Source organism: Morone saxatilis, unplaced genomic scaffold (assembly GCF_004916995.1).
Source record: "Morone saxatilis isolate NCDOM2014 unplaced genomic scaffold, NCSU_SB_2.0 Contig9, whole genome shotgun sequence".
Classification (NCBI taxonomy): domain Eukaryota; kingdom Metazoa; phylum Chordata; class Actinopteri; family Moronidae; genus Morone; species Morone saxatilis.
The window spans coordinates 6916869-6935844 of record NW_023340268.1 but is presented as its reverse complement, the minus strand read 5'-3'; the positions used below and the strand labels follow the sequence as shown (position 1 = coordinate 6935844).

Genomic DNA, 18976 nt, shown 5'->3' with positions numbered 1-18976 from the left:
GATGAGCCTATACAGTATAACATATACATGATGTCAGATGTCTCTAGGATATGGAGCATGAAACACTGTTTTCACTAAGAGTTCTGTAGTCTCAGATCCTTTTTTACAAGGTCTCAGATCTTTATCAGCTCTTCAGGCCTGAGGCGTGTCAACTATGGACAGGAAACATCAGCTGGTTCCAATTTAAGAGCTTTAATTACAATTTGTTTACGCTTGACTCTTTCAATAACAGTTTGTTTGATTGGCGCTTTGTGGGCAAACACTCTACAATGCAAGCCGGTGTGTTAGGATTCTTTATTGACATAATTATAATGTTTTCATCAGATGCCCTCACAGGTATTGCGAGGAGTTATTAGGCTCTAGGAATTTGTGTACATGTGTGTGTGTTGTCAGCCTGCAGTTTGCTGCAGTCTGCTGCAGTCGATCACACAAAAGTCAGTCAGGTAACTTTTACAAGAGAGGAACAAGTCCTTGTGATCTTTTAATGTTTTCCAGTTTTATAAAAAGGTTGATTTGCGTATTTAAAAGTCCTGCACACATTCACAGGTGTTTTCAATCACTCAGGCAGATTAGACCTTAAGTCAGGTTGAATTTCACTAAACTATTTACTACAGAGTGAAATCCATGTACTACATATACTCCTGTAATAGGTAATTAACCCTAACCCTGAAACAAAACGAACTCAATCAATCATAAGTTGGGCGACTAATATTACATAACTGACTACAGGTAACAGAGAAGAGACTTTCCAATCATTTTATTTACACAGGATCTCTTTTGGAGCAGTGGTCAGTCATTGTATTGAACATGTATTACATATATTCAAGTTTAAGATTACAGTTCTGAATCAAACTATTCTAAGAGACGTGAAAATCAACAGGCATTTGTCACCGAGGACACTCTGACATGTCACAGTTGAAAAAGCACAGGTATAAATAATACAATGAATAATGGTTGAATTCTATTTAGCTGCTTCAGTTTTCAGGGTCTTGGCGTCGTATTGCTCATGCTGGCTCACTATTATGACTCACTGGGATATTTGAATGGAGCGGAGCCATTTTTAATGCTATTAGCGACACCTGTGCTTTTCCTGCTATGACAAGCTAAAATGTCTGCTGTGGAAAAAAATGGCCCTTTTTTTTTTTTATAGTGTAGGAGAGTGTGCAGTCATTTTATACACATCCATCACTTAATGTGCATGTTTTGACATATATTTAATTATGTTCACAGTCAGATTTTAAAAAGGCCTCATAGTCAGTTTCTAGCACTTGCTTAATAGTAGGATTGTGGGGATTGTGACCCCCACAGACTGATGGCCCCACTGGACAGCAGTAAGCTGAAAGCACTTCACTGTCTCTAGTGCTCTGGCCTATGACACTTGTTCAGTAACCAGACATTCTTGCTCTTCCTCTCTGATTCCTTCAGCAGCTCCTCTCGCCCTCTCCCTCTCCTCCTGCTCCTGTAGGGAGTTCTGCCCCGTGGTTTTACCGTGTTGCTCCTTCAGGTGGCGTCGCAAGGCCGGCTTGTGGGCGAAGCGGGCGTGGCAGTATGCGCAGCGGTGCGGCCGCTCGCCGCTGTGTAGGTTCATGTGGTCTATCAGTGTGGATTTTTGGGTGAAAGTCTTGTAGCACAGGGGGCACTGGTGGGATTTGCCGGCGCCTCGGTGCACGGCCATGTGTCGGGTGAGGTTGGCGGAGTGGTGGAAGTGTTTGCCGCAGCAGGGGCAGGCGTACAGCAGGTGTGTGGAGTGGGTGTGGATGGCCAGGGAGTGGGCCGAGGGGAACGTCATGCCGCAGTGCTCGCAGATCACAGGCCCAGCTACGCTTGAGGTGGATCCCACCACTGCAACAGACTCGTCCCCGCCCTCGTTTGTTCCGACGGTTGTCAACCCAGAACCCCCTTCACCGGCGTCACAGCCAGACTCCTCCAGGGTGTACTGAGTCAAACTGTTGGCAGCCATGGGTGAGACCTTTTCTCCCTGAGTGTCACCCATGCTGAAGTCTAACTGCGGGAGTTCAACTGAGACGTAACCGCCCGCCTTAAGCCCGTCTTGGCTGTAGTCCAGCCCGAAACTCCCTCCCATCCCTGACGTTGTCAGATACCACAAATCCTGATGGTGATCCATGCCTGGAGGTCTTCTCTCCTGTGATGACCCCCACCTTCTCCTCTTAAAACCCCGCCCCCTGCCTCTTCCTCTGCCCCGGTTAACTTTAGGGTCAGGCAGCCTGCGTCTGAAAGCGTGCAGCCCCTCCACTGAAGGACCCCCAGTACTGAGATCTTCTTCTGTTGGATGTAAGTCATATTCGCTGCCTTCTCCTCCAATCACAATGCCTTCTGTCTCTGGGAAACACGCATCTTGTCCATCAGAGGGAGCTCCTCTCTTCTCCCTGTCTCTGCTCACCTGCTCTTCTTCAGAGATGTATACCCTGAACACACCGTAGTCCTCCTGTCTGGCCTCTTCCTCATCTGATGCATTGACCTAAAACAGAAATGAAGTGCAATGTTGTAACTAAAGATTTAGTTTAAAAACAGTGAAAATTCCCATCAAAATTTCCCAGACTTTTCCATAATTGCTCTGTCCAACTAAATTTGCAGTGATATAAAACCAGCAAGTGTTCTACATTATTTGCTTGGTAACTGGTCACTGTCAGTAGCTACTAAAATTGTTGGCGATTTGATCAAATAGTTGTTACAGTTTACACTGTTTGCTCTCTATAAATAAAGTTATTTTCATTATTATTATTAATATTACGAAAACATGAATACTGTAGATTTGTAAATTCAATGTTGATTTATTTTTTAATGTGCGCTGTTCTCAGGTTTTTCTTTCAAACACAAACCTTAATACACGGCTCATCCAGCATGGGACTGTCGTCGTGGTGCTGACTGCTGCCCTGAGCAGACGTGTCGCCGCTGTTCTCCTCCATTGAGCGTACCGTAGGACAGTGTGGGTGCACAGGTGACGGTTGGCCAGCAGGAGGCGATGCAGATGCAACAGAATTAACGCTTCCGTTGACAATCACCGGTCGAGACTGGCTCTCCTCTGAAGTCGTCTAGAGGACGAACGGGAAGAACGGGTTATGGTATACACAGTCTATAAATTATAAACAAATTAATTCAGAAACAAATGTAAGAATCAATCAGGGATAAATATTTTTACTATTACTGCACAACGTACAGTATGTATCAGTGTTTTGGGTTACTGACCTTTAGTTGATTGGGGTTCTTTAGCTGCATATATTTCTTCAGTGCTCCTCGGCAGCGCTCCACAATGTGCTCCATCTGTAGGTAGCTGGCAGCGGTCAGGTAGTTGACAATCTCCTCTGGGTTAAACTGCAGGACGCCAGTGTAACAAGACTGAAGCAGATCACACACCACTGTGGAGCTGTACAGCATTGACACCTGGATAAAAATGTGAAACAACATAAAGAAGCATTGTTTTTACTCAGCAGAGGAGCGTTGAAGAGAGACGCGATGATAGCGCTGACGTTGTGTGTGTGTGTGTGTGACATTAGGCTCATTTGAGATGAGCCGGGCCTGCCCAGCGATAACCTCACGAGATCGAGGCGCCACGGTTGCTCTCCACCAACTGCAAGACCCGGGGCATGATGATATTAGTTTCATGTTGTGCAATGAAGGTTTAATCTGTTAACAAACATAAATTGTCTGACTGAAATAACAATAAAGTTTATTTATATATCCAAACATGGTTTAAAAACTACAAGTAGCCTAAAGGTGGATCAAAATAGTGCTGTGACTTCCTGTATATTCTTTTCAGGCTGCTGGAAATCGTCCAGCTTGACTGCAGCTTTTTGTCACCGCCTCCTGCTGCCGTCGCAAGATCTCGTCCAAGTTGCTGCTGTCCCAGTCCAGCTCCACCAACGGACTCAAAAACTCTTACGTCCCCCTCGCCATCAGACTGTACAACAGCTCTCAGTAAAGGCAGTGAGGACAATAGACAATAGACAATGGAGCAATGTCTACCCTGTAATTTGCACTGTTTACTGTAGAATACGTTATTTTATATTATATATATAGTCGCATAGTACCCATAGTGATATACTACTATACATATATTAGATATGTTTATATTTTATTTTAATTCTATTCTTAAGTCAGGGTTTTTAATTTTAGTTTATGTTGTTTAACCGTAATGTTTAGTATTTTGTATGCTACTGGATACTTGAATTTCCCCTCCGGTAAATAAAGTATCCTATCTATCTAAGTTCCCAGGCCCTGTGGCTCCCATGCTCTCCCAAAACCAGCTCATTGTTTGTGTTGGCCATCTGCCTACCTGAAAAGCTTGGGGACCCGGGTTGAGGAGGGAAGCTGGTCCCTCAAGAAGGGCGACGGCAGCCGCAGGGCCAGCACCACATGGGGCTTAATGTCCCCGAAATGTCTGGTTGTCTGCTGGCCAACCGGATGGTGATGTCGGCAAGAACGTGCCTGCGGCGACCCTCAGTGAATTTCTGTGCTTCCAGGGTTGTTGTCCCGTGGCCCGGTAAACCGGAAAACACAGCATCTGCCATCTCTGTCTGTGGAGAAATGCATAAATGTGGCAGCTCAAACCCCAGTGTGTGCAATATGCTTATACCTCCATGGACACCCTGATCTAATCTACGGTTTCTTCCAGATAGCACTCAGGACAGAGGAATGCAGTCAGACAGGGTTTACACAAGGACACAAAGTATAGGCAAATGCTCAGGGCAAATTCATTATTTCTTCCTATGTGACATCTGTTTTATTATGATGATTTAAAGACAAGAATAACCTGTTTTTGGTCATTTGATTCAGGTTGAGTAGGCAAGTAATCTAGGTTGAGATGAGTGTATAACTTGAAATGCAGCTTTAAGATCAACCCTTTTATCTGTACTACTAACCTATTAGTTACTACACGTTATAACCATTCAATATAACAGATACATAGTCTCACATTACACATATTGAATGTTTTATCGAGAAATTTTTTTATTGAAGGGAGGTTGAAAAGTTAGCCAACACGTTTTGGGTTTGAAATAAGCTTTCAAATGACGGACATTATCACCAACATGTGTTTTTAAGAGCAGTGGAGTTTATAATAGAATACTGATATTAAATCGACCGGTGTGATTGCCGCCACGAGGCTGAAATCGATCCACAACACAACTGTTTACCTCTTTTTCCTTCTGGCCCTTATCCAACGTTAGCAGCAGTCACTAGTTAGCTTTCTGGCATCTACTGGTGACCAACAACACGAACAAACAAAAAGCTACCCAGAAATCGTCCAAACTTTGCTTCCCTCACCTTTTTTTACTGAACGTCCTCTAGGCTTTTCTTTCTTTAAAACAACAAACCTGGGTTTGTTTCAAGAGCCGCCCGTTGAGTACAGCGGCGTTTAGTCCAGCCGACAGTGTTTCCTCATCCCTCCTGCTACTAGCTACTACCTCGATTTCTGTTTACTTTTTGGCCTCTTTTTATTTTTTTTATTTTTTTGGAGCAAACGCATCCCGTGACAACAAATACAAAAGCGCTGCTCTTTCGCTCTAAACTGACTGTGAGTCGGTTTTGGTGGGAGGCTTCCTCTCGCGGTTAGCCGTATAATCGGAGTGCGCACGCTGACTTCTGATCAGCGCTGTTTTAAAAAAAAAAAAAAATCAACGGGCACAACGCGGTGTGCGGAGGGGGGCGGGGCTTGGGCGATGACGCGGCACGTTCATATGCGTCGGTCGTCATCCGGGAAACATGTCGGCTTCTGAGAGAACGACAAAGGTAGAAAAAAAAAAAAAAACCCACTGCAACACAAAAAATGGCACAATAGCGACATTTAGGTGCGTTTAACCTCTTGTGAGCGCATTAGCCGATGTAGCCGAGTCGTGTCACTAAAAGCTGCGCTGTGCCACAATGCAAAATGTCTCTATTTGTCGATAATAAGAGCCTCTTTGTTGCAAGGCTGTGCTACGCTGCTAGCCACGTTAGCTCGTAAGTGTTGTGTTTTGTTAACTCACTGAATTGCTGCAGTGTTTGTCAGTGTTTTGCTTATTTTCTCGAGTTCCTTGACTGTGTGTATCGCTACGTGGTCGTCGTCGGACGTTAGGAGGTTTTTTTTCTGTGTGCGTCGCTCAGTTTAGACCGGTTTTCAAAACAGAAACTGTGCTTTTTTCTGTGCACTGTGGTTGCAATGTGGTAATCCCAGAGAAATAATCAATGTGTAAAACAAACAAATCTACATTCCTTCTTTATTTTACGCACTCCTGTTGGCGGGAGGGTGTGTGGTTTTGAAGCATGGGTTTGTGTAAGTTAAAAGGCATGAATGGGTTGATTGACTGATGGCGGCACTTGACGTAACATCAGAGAAGATCAGCCATTGGTTGCTCGGTTTATTTTGAGAAGGGAACCCGGAAGCGAGTCGCATTAACGCATTAAAGACAAAATATTGTCAGTTATAAAGGTTACGATTAGGCTGCTTGTTTACCTGACACAATTATGTGTCTGGTGACTGAAAATGAATATATTTTAGACGAGTTACTGCATTGAAACCCCTACAATGTTTTAATTGAAAATGAAAACATTCAGCAACACTCAGCAATTTCAAAATGAATGAGTAGCTCGACGTCTAAGACACTCCATTAATGGTTTCCACGCTTTGTCAAAGTATCCTACCTTTCCTCTGTTTATGTAAGTTTCACCAGTACAATACAAGATGCCGTCTCCTTCGTATATCGAGGCTACAACCATTTTACTCCAAGATAAAACTATCACCCTCCTGGCCCTGCAGGAGCCCAAAGTCAATTGGAGTTGGCTGTTTTGAAACCCTACTAATTCAATGAAATCTTGAGTATGTTGTCCAGCATGCTGATTTACACTGGAAAAACAAATGATAAAGTTCAATGACAGCCAAAACTAAAATCTGAATCACTAAGTTTGTATTAACTTTCCTAGGGAAATGTGTTTGGTCGCTGTTTCACCAGTTTAAAATATGCTTGAAAACTCCTGCTAATGTATAACTGCTGTGGTTTCAGATAATAAAGACTATAAACAAGAGTTATGTCTATATTAGTTATCCATTGTTATCCTGTTAAGTTTTATAAAATGTTACGTTACTACTTGACAAGCCAGTGACAGTTAAATATTTTGTGACATAATATTTCCTGCTATTTGTTTCTTCTCTGCCAGGAACCTCCTGAAGGGAATGACTCAGAAACACCAGCAGAGTCATTAGCTGGACCAAGTAATGTAAAGAAAGGTATGTCTGCAGCCCATTTATGCAGGGAAACATACCTATTTTTTAAATCTGTAAATTTTAGGTATGCAAACAAACTTGTGAAAACTAACGGAGAACTCTAAACTAACCTTTCCAGATAATGCAGCCTCCACCTCAGCCACTGTTGCCAAGAAGACTGAGCCTATGGGTGGTATGCCATCAATGTTGTCATCGCAGCAGCCGGGGAAGGGTGCTTCCAGAGCTGTAGAGGAGGGAGAGAAATGGTCACCTGCCTCCTCCCCAAACAAAGTTGCTGCAGGTAAGACTCGGACCCAGTCAGCTCTCATCCATGTTGTTGAAGCGGTGACTATTTTTTGAGTTACCTAATTTGATCTCTCTCAGATTTAACAACAAGATGATTCGATCCTGAAGCACAAATTCAGCAGGAAATAATAAAATAAGGCTTGATTGATACAATTCTAATAAGCTTCAAGCATTTAAGCTTTTAAAGCATCTTGCAAGCAATTCACAGTAACTGGTGTCGATGAAAAATCATTGAAGTCCAGTTCAGGTTTGCTGTGGTGGTGTGAGTTTATTAAGCATGCCGCTATCCTGGTGAACTTACATACACAGAGCAGATCTGAGTCGGTAAGCTGACTCAGAGCAAATGAAATGAGGTACTTTTATACACTAGACCAAGGCAGAACTGGCTCTCCGATTTTACTTGGTCAGTAAGTCTGCTAAATGTGGATTTTCTTCATCACTGTTTCTTCACACCTCCCTCTCACAGGACACGCAGCAAAGTCCCTTCCATCAATGTCCTCCTCTTCGTTATCCTCCTCTCCTTCTACGTCTTCAGCGTTGTCCCCTGGCCGAGCAAAGATGAGTGTTTCTGGGCCTGGTAGCAGTAAATCCGTCCCGGCACCTGCTCCTTCCTCCTCCTCTTCCTCTTCCTCCTCCTCCTCCTCCTCTTCCTCCTCTGCCACAGCTTCCTCCTCTCCTTCGGTCTCTCCTTCCCCACCCAAGATCCACCGGGCCCGCAAGACTATGAACAGGCCTCCACCAGGGCAGGTGAGGCAATCGGCAATAGCGAAATCAGCAAGTAGTGTGAAATGATAAACATCTTCCACTTATTGACAAAACGCACACAGTATAGCAGCAGTTCAGTTCTTTGTTGCAACCTTTTTATGACCATTTGAGTCACTGACTCTATTTTTGTTTCCCAGATAAGCCACATTGAGACACCCGTGACACCTTCAGGATCTTCTGCCTGCCTTTCCTCTGACTCTGAAACTGGTTAGTGGCTGTAGAAAACAGTGACTTTGAGTAAAATGAGCTAGAGTGCCTTCATTTTTAATTCTGCATTGTCATGTTTCCAATAGTTGCAAAAAGGAGAAAATTGGGTCATTTATCTGACAGCACACCTGCGAAGTCTGAGGACGTTCCAGACAATGTTCAAACTGTGGTAAGATTATGTTTTTGCAGGTATATTATTTACATTTTAGTGACTTGATTACATCTGTTGTTAAAGTTGTCTGTTGCCAATCTATTTCTTCATTTCTTTCAAAACTCAGGAAGAAACATTATTCCATAAAAAGGTGGAACCTGTTACCAAGAATGCACCAGAGAAGAGCAACGGCAGTGTGGGGAAGTTAGAGGAGGAAACAATTCAGATTTCCAATCCGTCCATGCAAGATTCAGAAAAGGTGTGAGCCTTAGAATAACTTATTGTCCATTAGTGACGATTCATTCAATGCCTGTGCACACAAGGCCGGTTAAGACACATCTGCAGGCAGCCATGTCAATGTGGCTACAGTGGTGCTCCTTCTTCTGAGTTTTAGGAAGGAGGTGAAAGGTTAGTTTGGAGCCCTGTACAATATCTCTCATGTATACTGCTGTAAACGTCCTCTTCTATGGAGGCTACGATGTTGAGCCGCCATGTTTCAACAGTAGTCCGAAACAGACAAACCAAACACTTTCTCTAGACAGAGCCTTTTAGGAGTTTTGCGGCCATCGTAGTTTCTCCTACACACTTGGAATGTGAGCGGTTCCAGTTAGTTGCAATCTGCAACTTTACCACTAGATGGCACTAAATCTTACACACGGTTCACGTTATGAAGTCTACCTTAAGTCATCAGCTGCCCTACTCTCAAAACATTGGCATCGGCCATTGAAAAACCCATATTGGTCGAACACTGTTGTCCATTAAGGGATCACTTATTGTCAACTATGCACATATTATTGAGAGAAATGCTATAGCTTGTTCTGCAAGTAATTTTTCTATTGTTAAACGTGTTTCTTTTGTTTTTCTTTTATAGTTTGAAGATAGTGGGGCTGAAACAAAGCAGCACACTGAAGACATAGAGGGGTCAGTGAACATGTCAGATCATGTGAGTGATTCTATTTTACTAGCTTGATAATTACTTTCTTATCTATTTACAGCTACACTCATCTCTAACTGTCTTATAAAATATTAAACACTGTTTAAATCTGTAGATGTCACTCTAGCCAACTAGTCTTATTAGCCTGACAGTACCAGCCTACAACTGTTGTATCATCCTGTACTTGCTTGAACATACAAGATGTATTATAGTTAACCCAATTCTCTGTTTTTTTCAATAACACAACTCAAACTTGGTTGCTCGACAGTCTTTTCTTCCAATTGTCAACATTGAAAAAGATGTTATTCTTAATTTTTTTTTGTAAATTTCTTATTAATTCTTTACCAAAACTAAAACGTGAGACAAAATGAGATTGCTGTTGCATAATCATGCTTCATTTTCTGGAACGCCAGAAATAGCTTATGAACTAGTGACATCACAATGATTCTTTTTTCATTTTTCCCAACAGAAATCTGCTGAGGCTAAATCTATTTTGAAACTGTTAATCATAGAAACTTAACAGTCTGGCTTTTCATAGCTGCTAGCCTGCAGATATACTGCAGGCTATACTGGAAAAATATCTTTGAATTCTCAAGAGGCATTTAATGGGTTTAATCTTTATCTCAAAGTTGTAGTTGGATTATATTTATGTACTTGGGTACATGTAGGGTGAATATAGTGCTGGCAGAGATGATACTCCACTAGACGCACAAGAAATCAGTCAGACAATAACCCACCCAGGATTTTTCACCCTTCTTTCTACCCTTCACAGATGTCACATTTTTATATTCAGACAGAATTTCTTCCTTGCAGAGTTCAGAGGTTGAAACGCAGAAAGCCGCTCAGAGTAGAAATGAGAGCGAGGAGTCTTCATGGCCGCAGTCAGACCAGGACAAAGAGAGAAACACAGTTGATGTGGTGGAGACAGTGGGAGGTGAGTGACGTTACCTGGTGGGTTTTCTAAAACTCGTTTCCCATAACAACCATGTTAGATATCAACAGAAGTATATTTAATGTTGAGGTGAAACGGATCTCGACAACTTAATTAATCAGATTTTTTCCAATCCATTTCAGCCCACTTTCATATGTGGTCCTAAATCGGATACATATCTCATGTTTTTCAAAGCGACCTCAGTCTGAACGTTCAAATTTAAATTATAATGTGAACAACCATGCAAAAAAATCGGAATTGAGCTAAGACCTGCAGTGTGAACGTAGCCTAAATCACCCATCTAAATCACAGCTGGTGCAACCAGTTGAGGGTGACTAGCCAAGTCACATATTAGCTGAATGAAGATCACCTGTGTCTAATCAAGGTGTGACGAGAGACTTAAATCCTCTTGCCTGGAAACTTCAACCTCTGCTGTGGCAATTTCCTGCCAAAAAAACCCCCAACATAATGAAGACAAAGAAACGAATTTGTAACAAGGTTATTGAAAAGTACCAATCAGGGGACGGGTACAAAAAAATTTCCAGGTTGCTGAATATCTCTCGGAGTACAGTTAGGACAATCATCAAAAAATGGAAAGAATACGGTACGGCTGTAAATCCGCCGAGAGCAGGCTGTCGTCAAAAACTACACGTCTGTGCAAAAAAGGCACTCGTGATGGAGACCGCTACAGAGTCTGTTGGAACTCTGCAGGAGAGGCAAAGCTGGAGAATGGAGAATTTTTGTAAGGTTGATTTAAAGGGGGTGAATATTCCTGCAATTACTTTTATGGTAGAATTTTTATTTTATTTTAACATTCTACTTCTGTTGATTAATGATTAATACCTTTTTGATTTAGTGTTGTAAAACAATAAAAGGTATAAGAGTAGTTATTTGCTTTTTACCTCTATTAACGGCATCATTTGCTAGCATATATCTAGCATGTACGATGTATTTCCTAGCATTGGCAGTGCTTATAGTTTGTCATGTGGTTTGTCCTCAGCTGGTAGGCCCACTGAGTACACAGAGGTTCCTTTGGGTGCTCTGGACATCGCTGCTGCTGACAGTCTGACACTTTCTCCTCATCATGGTAGGTTTATGATAGACACAGATGGGTGACAAATTAAAGAGCAAAAGTGAATTTTTTTACTTTTAATTACTTAAAATATTAATTGATTATCAAAACAAGTTGCAGGTTGATTTTCTGTTGCAACATTTAATCGACTTTGAATCATTTCAGCTGTAATAGAAATAATATTCATTCAGGATTGATGACCATCAATAAATAAAACTTCTTTTATCATTTCCTTCAACACAAAATGGACAGTTACCATAAGACCATATACTAACATCATAATCCGCTCTCTCTCTCTCTTCTCTACAGAAGGAAGCGATGCAGGAGACACGGAGCGGCTGGAAGAGCTTCCTCTGTGCAGCTGCAGGATGGAGGCTCCTCGAGTCGACAGCTCCAGCCACCGCGTCAGCAGACAGTGTATGGCAACTGAGAGCATCAATGGAGAGGTTTGTCTCTGCCTTGTGATTGTGTTTCTGCAGTTGGTCATTTGAATTAAGTACCATGTGTAATGTTAATGGATATTTACAGGTAATTTGTAAAGATTCAGCTTCACGTTGCTGAATTGTGGAATAAAAAAATAAATAAAAATAAAAGCTTACATAATTCTTGTCTCTCTTGCTCTGTTTGTCAGCTGAGGGCTTGTACCAGTCGTACGATAAAAGGGGAGACCATGCGGCCATCCAGTCGGGTGTCTCTCATGGTGCTTTGTGACGTCCATCGCTCACACATGGTCAAACACCACTGCTGTCCTGGATGTGGATACTTCTGCATAGCGGTGAGAGTTTAAATGACCAAATTGTCATGATTAGAAATACATACAGTGTATTTAATGTTGTTCAGTTGGCACATTGGGACATTGTTTTATGGCTGTACATGTTTTCCAATTTTATTGATGCTGTCGAGCTTTACAAGCTCCTCAATGCCCGGCCTTTTTCTCCTCTTTCAGGGCACGTTTCTTGAGTGTTGCCCAGACCAGCGCATCGCTCACCGGTTCCACAGGGGTTGTGTGACGGTGCTGGGCGGCGGGCGCAGCAGAGCAAACGGTGGCGGTATGCTTTTCTGTCCTCACTGCGGTGAAGATGCCTCTGAGGCCCAGGAGGTCACCATCCCCTCCTTCAGCTCGGCCACAACCTCCGCAACCACTGTCGTCACCATGTCGGCCTCGTCTACCACCACCCCATCTCTGCCGCCGTCCACCCCCTCGGCGCCCTCTCTTACAGCCTCAACGGGCGGAATGAAGGACGGGAAAATGCCCGAAAGACCTGTCAGGTAAGATTTGTGAATGTTTTTGTGGATGACTTGTGAGAGAATTATTGGCTCCAGTAATCTATATGAATAATGTTTTTTTTACTTGCGTTCTCCTTCACCACCAGCGCACGTATGCGTAGCCATGGTTTGATAAAACTGGCAGTGGAGCAGCAGCCCCCGCAGCCTGTAGCGTCTGCTGCAACTGTGGCCACTGTGCCCCCAGCCGAGGAGGGTGTGGACAGCGTGGGGCCCTCTCTCTGTATGCCAAATGGGAAACCCGTCAGCCCCAGTGCTCTTCCACCTGGGCCCAGCAGGGCGTCGCTACAGAAGGCCATTCTCACACAGGAAACTGAGAGGTTGGCGTTTGGATTTAGATTTTACTATTTTCAGTCACAGTAGGTTAAAGGATTGAACAGAGGACTAGATATGGTAATTGAGATATGTAAGGGTATTGTCTAAATCAGTGGTTCTCAACCTGTTTGGTGTCAAGGATCCCCCAAACAGTCTCAGAGATCCCCCTTTGATAGTATTTATTTATTCGATAACTGTTTGTACTGTAGATTAACAGATAAACTGTGAAGATAGATTAGTCAGATTTGTCATTCTTTTACATTCTCTCATTGGGCTAATTTCTAACCAATGAAATAAAAGTGAAATTAAATTATTTCCCGTTTTTCTGGGTAACCCATTGAACCCCCTCAAGGACTCCTGTGGTTCCCGGACCCCAGGTTAAGAACCACTGGTCTAAATCACATTCCTTTGGATGTTTTATGTTTAGTTTCGACACTGTTTAAGTATGAGCGTTCAATTGAAAGTCTAATTTGTTTTCTTACAGTAAGTGTATATGGTAATTTTTGTGCAGCACTAGAAGAACATTTTGAACATTTTACTTTTTTTTTTTTTCATGTTTTTGTGCTAGCAGTTCAAAAACTATACTTAAAAATATCTGACAATTTACAAATAAAATCTGCTCATGAATTCCAGTAGAAGCATCTCCACTATATCTGTTGAAATCTGCATCCACAACAAAATTGCATGTTGCAGTGAAATTCTCTAAGCAAGACAGAGTATTCCAGTTTTGTTTGCTTTAGCTCTTCCAAGGGAAATTACATAGCTTCCAGTGTACCAGAGGACATCAGTCAAGTTTAGACCAAATTGTTGTTTCTGATTTGCCAGGAAGAAGAAACTGAGGTTCCACCCCCGCCAGCTTTATCCTGCTGCTAAGCAAGGAGAGGTGCAGAGAGTTCTGCTCATGCTGAGTGAGTGAATACCGTGCACTTTTCATTTATGGCTGAGTGTATAAATATAAAAAAGCTCCAGGATATATCTTATTTTGAAAGTACTGTCTGGGTTTGATCACACACAGAGAAGTGTTGACCATTTGTGCACGTCCTCTTGGCTGCTAATCCTAATACGAGACCATGGTACATTTGTACAGACCTGTGTATTAAAACTGTGTGTTTGTGTGTGTGTGTGTGTGTGTATTACAGTGGAGGGCATAGATCCAACGTACCAGCCTGACTCTCAGAACAGACGCTCTGCTCTACATGCTGCAGCTCAGAGAGGTCTGCTGGAAGTCTGCTACATGCTCATACAGGTGAGAAGTCCAATATTAGCATCTGTTTTGTAGATTTTATTTTCTCTGATTAGTACACATACTGTAAAATGGTTATAATCACTGTGAAGGGGTTGCTCACAGTAATGAACCTACCGAGAATTATCACCTTAAGCTGCAGCTCATTGTTTAGCTGTCTGGCCTGCAGCTTTACTTTCTTGGTTCACTCTCCCTGCTCATTTTTGGCCACAGCAGGCACTTAGTTGAAAAGGTCTAAAAGCCCACCCTACACTACCTGCTCAGCACAAAACTGCAGACAGAAACTGTTAGAGACTAGCTGATGTACATAACATAGTGGAGCAATTAGCGCCTAAAGAGCCAGATATTTCCCTCAGGAGTTGGTAGAGCGAAGAGAAAGTGAATATTGGACCTACAGTTTCACCACAAATGAATAATAATGTCGCTCTGTAACTGCTGGATGTGTAAATAAGCAACTTAAAAGTTGACGATATATCCGTTTTATGTTCCCAGCTTGTCTCCGCTGCCACAAGTGGCCAGAAAAAGCTGTTATTTTAGCATCAGTTTTAAAATGATGTGAACAAAACATGGGAAGATAATACATTGGATCTTAACCATTGCATTGAGGGTCACTGCTGTAGTGTTAATTGCAAAAACTATGACGAAAAATTTTCTGTAAATTACTTTTTTTCCATGACGATGACGAGCTAAAAATAGAACTTTGATAATCTAAGCTATAAGGAAATGTCAAGACAGGACTAAAATGTTGGCAGTTCAATTGGAAATTCAAAAGAATGCATTTTTTCCCTAATAACTAAGAGACCCGACACCCGAAACCACCAGTTTTATGCATTGTAGTAGCACAATTGTCAGGACTGAGCACAGTGCTGGTCTCCAAGGGACTGATCCTGCTGCCGGGAGCAGCTAGGGAGCTGTCCAGAGCACTTTGTCTCTTGACCCGCCCGTCCAAACCTGTGATATTCTCTAGTAAGTCGAGCCGAACTCTCCCCACCTACGGGTCCCGCGTCACTATTACACAAGTAAAAGTGTTTCTTTTGCTTTCAACACTTTCTGATACCTGTATTAGCGTAATTGAATTAGTTTAACAAGAGAATAAAACTATGAAGGTTCAAAATGGCTCAAATGTGACTATGACTAATAGTCAGCTATATAGATTTAGTCTTAAGACAAAAAATGCTTCACAGTGCAGTGCTGACCGTATTTGAAGCAAAATGCAGCAGAGCGGTGTTTATTTTCCCTTTTTAAAACATCTCCTGGTCTTGTGGTTGTTGCTTTAGATTAAAGATTAATTTGTTTTTGTACTGGCAGGCTGGTGCTCAAGTGGATGCCCAGGACAAAGACCTGAGGACCCCTCTGTTGGAGGCAATCATCAACAATCACATTGAGGTGGCTCACTACCTGGTCCAGAATGGCGCCTGTGTCTATCATGTGGTGAGTATCTTTTTAGTTTCTAAAATAAAAACAGAAATGTGAACTTTGAGGCGTTTGGTTGATATGGATTTCATCCTTGTTAATGTCCTTCAGGAGGAGGATGGATATACTGGCCTCCACCACGCAGCCAAGCTTGGAAACCTGGAAATTGTTAACATGCTTCTGGAGACAGGGCAGGTGGATGTAAACGCACAGGTAAAGGATGAGTCAACATGTCAGTTATATAGGGACATTATTATAGAGCCTTATACGGTTAGTTATAGCGTTTATTTACATTATTTCTTTCAGCTATGTGCAGCTGATAGAGTTTTGTTTTTAAGGTTAAGCGATAGCTACAATCAGCCACTCTACCATTCTCATTCATATTTATGTGATCATTAAAGCAAAGTGTATCGTATCTGTCATACTGGAGGTGGATCATACAGACTGATAAGAGCCCACTGTGACCTCATTCTGTTTCTTCCTGTCGGTTCCAGGACAGCGGTGGCTGGACGCCGATCATCTGGGCTGCAGAGCACAAACACGTAGACGTGATAAAAGCACTGCTGAACAGAGGAGCTGATGTCACCATTAATGATAAAGTAAGTCTCTGCTAGTGAACACTGAAGTTTATAAAACGTGTTGCATAAAAAAATGTCATCTACATGAATAATATAAATTTTATTTCTATAGAATTTTGCTATTATCACAATGTTATTACATAAATACTGGTAAATATCTTTTCCTTTTTTGGACAATGTTGTTTTTTGTAAAATCTTATTTTAACTGAAGGAAGAAAACATTCTTTTTGTCAAAACCAGCTGTAGGTTTAATGAATACTGTATTATCCCTTTTTAGTAATGAAGAATATTTTTTATTGAACAATTAATTATACTTCAGCAAGAAATCACTACATTTACAACACTGAAGATAATGTTTAAAGGATGAAAATGAATGTTTCAAATACGAATAGAGAGGGGGCGGGGTGCTTTGCACCTCTACTGTCCTGTAACAACTGGTAACAGAGAAAAAAATGAATGTAGTTGCATGAAAATATTTCAGGTTATTACTTTAAACAGTCCAATCTTTCCCTTCAGGAGCTGAATGTGTGTCTCCACTGGGCGGCGTATGCAGGCAATGTGGATATAGCAGAGCTGGTGTTAAACTCCGGCTGCTCCCTCGCCTCAGTTAACATGCACGGAGACACGCCGCTCCACATTGCCGCCAGAGAGGGCTACTTGGAATGTGTTACGTGAGTCAATATTAATCACAAGGTGTAGCCTTATTTAATGTGAGTCACATATGTCATTTTACTTTCCAACAACAAAAGTGAGGAACGCATGAGAGTTGGTTGTTTTTATTTATTACACACAGACATGATATACATATCCATTATTACACTGCAAACAGGAATTGCTGTTAGCTGATTTGGGATATTTTTACTAGTGCTAATTTGCCAAAATGTAATTGAATAAAGGCTGAGAAAATTGTTTAATTGTTTTGGTTTTAACTGGCTGTGGACTTTCTTCTGCAGGTTGTTCCTGTCCAGAGGGGCCGACATCGACGTTATGAACAGGGAAGGAGACACGCCTCTCACCCTCGCACGGGCCGACACGCCTGTGTGGGTGGCACTCCAGATCAACAGGAAGCTAAGAAGAGGAATAACCAATCGCATGCTTCGGACTGAAAGGATAATTTGCAGGTAGGTGTTGTGTTACTTTAAAGGTCCAATGTGTAGGATTTAATGGCTCATCACGGTGTAATTGCAGATTGCGGATATTTTTTCCTCTTGCTGTTTTTCTGATGTCTATCTTCCTGCTTTCCGTTCCAGGGACGTTGCACAGGGCTATGAGAACGTACCGATTCCCTGTGTGAATGCAGTGGATGACGAGGGCTGTCCTTCAGACTACAAATATGTTTCAGAAAACTGTGAAACTTCAGCAATGAACATAGACCGCAATATTACACACTTACAGGTAAAAAATATAATTTCTTTTGTCTTTCCGTTCACACAATTGTATTATCTGCAATGAAAAATACATCTCATGCCTTTTTAATTTTCTTTACTGCAGCACTGTAGCTGCACTGATGACTGCTCATCTAGTAACTGTCTCTGCGGACAGCTCAGTATCCGCTGCTGGTATGACAAGGTAAATTGAAATGCTGCTCTACATCTGCTCAGAAAGCTTATTGGGATATTATATTAAGTAGTGAAACAGTTATTCAACAGAAATTGACCAGCTTGTGTCAGAATGTCTTTTTTCCATTGGGTCAATAAATATCTGTATAATCTTTTATAGTATTAGCAGTTATTTGAGGATTTGTTTGAAAGTCAGTGAGATCTACGAGGGTCAGAGTCAATGACTAGATTTCATTATATTACAGGACAAACTAAAGGTGTAAAACTAATCAACTGGTTCTGTAATTTTTATAGGACCAGCGGCTGCTCCAAGAGTTCAACAAAATTGAACCTCCACTTATATTTGAATGCAACATGGCGTGTTCCTGCTACCGAACATGCAAGAACAGGGTGGTTCAAGCAGGCATCAAGTAAGAGCTTCATATATAACTCCTCTAACGTAATATTTCTCAACCAAAACCGCAGCTTTTTTAACTAATTATACAGCAACAGATTTCACTAATGAGCAAACGTTAAATTATCTTGTGAAGTTACTGACTGGGAGGAAACTTCAAACAGTCTGACCCCCTGATAATCTCCCCCTCAGAGTTCGTCTTCAGCTGTACAGGACAGAGAAGATGGGCTGGGGAGTCCGAGCTCTGCAGGATATTCCCCAGGGAAGCTTCATCTGCGAGTAAGAGAGGCCTGTCCACAAGGCACACACACAACAGGCTGCTTTTATGGGAAAAGTCCGAGTTTAGAAATGACTCTTCTTTCCTGTCCACACAGATATGTTGGGGAGCTGATCTCTGACGCAGAGGCAGATGTTAGAGAAGATGACTCCTACCTGTTTGACCTGGACAACAAGGTGAACCTTTTTAAAATGTGTTTTGTTAATTTGCTTGCTGTTTTTGCTAATATAGAAACAGATGAACATGAGAGAGCGACAGAGAGCATATGGCATATTTCCAGTATATCCAATAATTAATAACTATTCAAGTAAATAACTAGCCAGACCTTAACCCATGCAGAAAGTACCCA

At 42.0% G+C, this 18976-nt stretch overlaps 2 protein-coding genes across 3 annotated transcripts in view; one reads left to right on the top strand and one right to left on the bottom strand.

The window, feature by feature from the left end:
* Nucleotides 1-391: 391 nt before the first annotated feature.
* Nucleotides 392-3930, bottom strand: LOC118343085 (zinc finger and BTB domain-containing protein 12-like). Its single transcript, XM_035681835.1, has 3 exons — nucleotides 3208-3930; nucleotides 2841-3053; nucleotides 392-2479 (listed from the first exon to the last, which is right to left on the bottom strand). The coding sequence occupies exons 1-3, from the start codon at nucleotides 3424-3426 to the stop codon at nucleotides 1370-1372; spliced, it is 1542 nt and encodes a 513-aa protein (XP_035537728.1). The 5' UTR covers nucleotides 3427-3930; the 3' UTR covers nucleotides 392-1369.
* A 1744-nt stretch (nucleotides 3931-5674) lies between these two features.
* Nucleotides 5675-18976, top strand: part of ehmt2 (euchromatic histone-lysine N-methyltransferase 2) — a 15801-nt gene continuing 2499 nt past the window's right edge. The window contains exons 1-26 of one of the 2 annotated variants that reach the window (XM_035681733.1): nucleotides 5675-5748; nucleotides 7153-7222; nucleotides 7338-7499; nucleotides 7971-8251; nucleotides 8407-8476; nucleotides 8563-8645; nucleotides 8755-8886; nucleotides 9499-9570; nucleotides 10375-10495; nucleotides 11493-11579; nucleotides 11874-12010; nucleotides 12196-12339; nucleotides 12511-12833; nucleotides 12938-13168; nucleotides 13989-14071; nucleotides 14303-14409; nucleotides 15715-15837; nucleotides 15931-16032; nucleotides 16314-16418; nucleotides 16914-17068; nucleotides 17351-17518; nucleotides 17648-17792; nucleotides 17889-17966; nucleotides 18251-18366; nucleotides 18543-18629; nucleotides 18725-18803. In XM_035681733.1, coding sequence (XP_035537626.1) covers nucleotides 5722-5748; nucleotides 7153-7222; nucleotides 7338-7499; nucleotides 7971-8251; nucleotides 8407-8476; nucleotides 8563-8645; nucleotides 8755-8886; nucleotides 9499-9570; nucleotides 10375-10495; nucleotides 11493-11579; nucleotides 11874-12010; nucleotides 12196-12339; nucleotides 12511-12833; nucleotides 12938-13168; nucleotides 13989-14071; nucleotides 14303-14409; nucleotides 15715-15837; nucleotides 15931-16032; nucleotides 16314-16418; nucleotides 16914-17068; nucleotides 17351-17518; nucleotides 17648-17792; nucleotides 17889-17966; nucleotides 18251-18366; nucleotides 18543-18629; nucleotides 18725-18803 — 3288 coding nt within the window. In that variant the 5' untranslated portion in view covers nucleotides 5675-5721. Of the gene's footprint in view, nucleotides 5749-7152; nucleotides 7223-7337; nucleotides 7500-7970; nucleotides 8252-8406; nucleotides 8477-8562; nucleotides 8646-8754; nucleotides 8887-9498; nucleotides 9571-10374; nucleotides 10496-11492; nucleotides 11580-11873; nucleotides 12011-12195; nucleotides 12340-12510; nucleotides 12834-12937; nucleotides 13169-13988; nucleotides 14072-14302; nucleotides 14410-15714; nucleotides 15838-15930; nucleotides 16033-16313; nucleotides 16419-16895; nucleotides 17069-17350; nucleotides 17519-17647; nucleotides 17793-17888; nucleotides 17967-18250; nucleotides 18367-18542; nucleotides 18630-18724; nucleotides 18804-18976 lie in introns of both variants that reach the window. The other variant, XM_035681732.1, reaches the window with a different exon arrangement.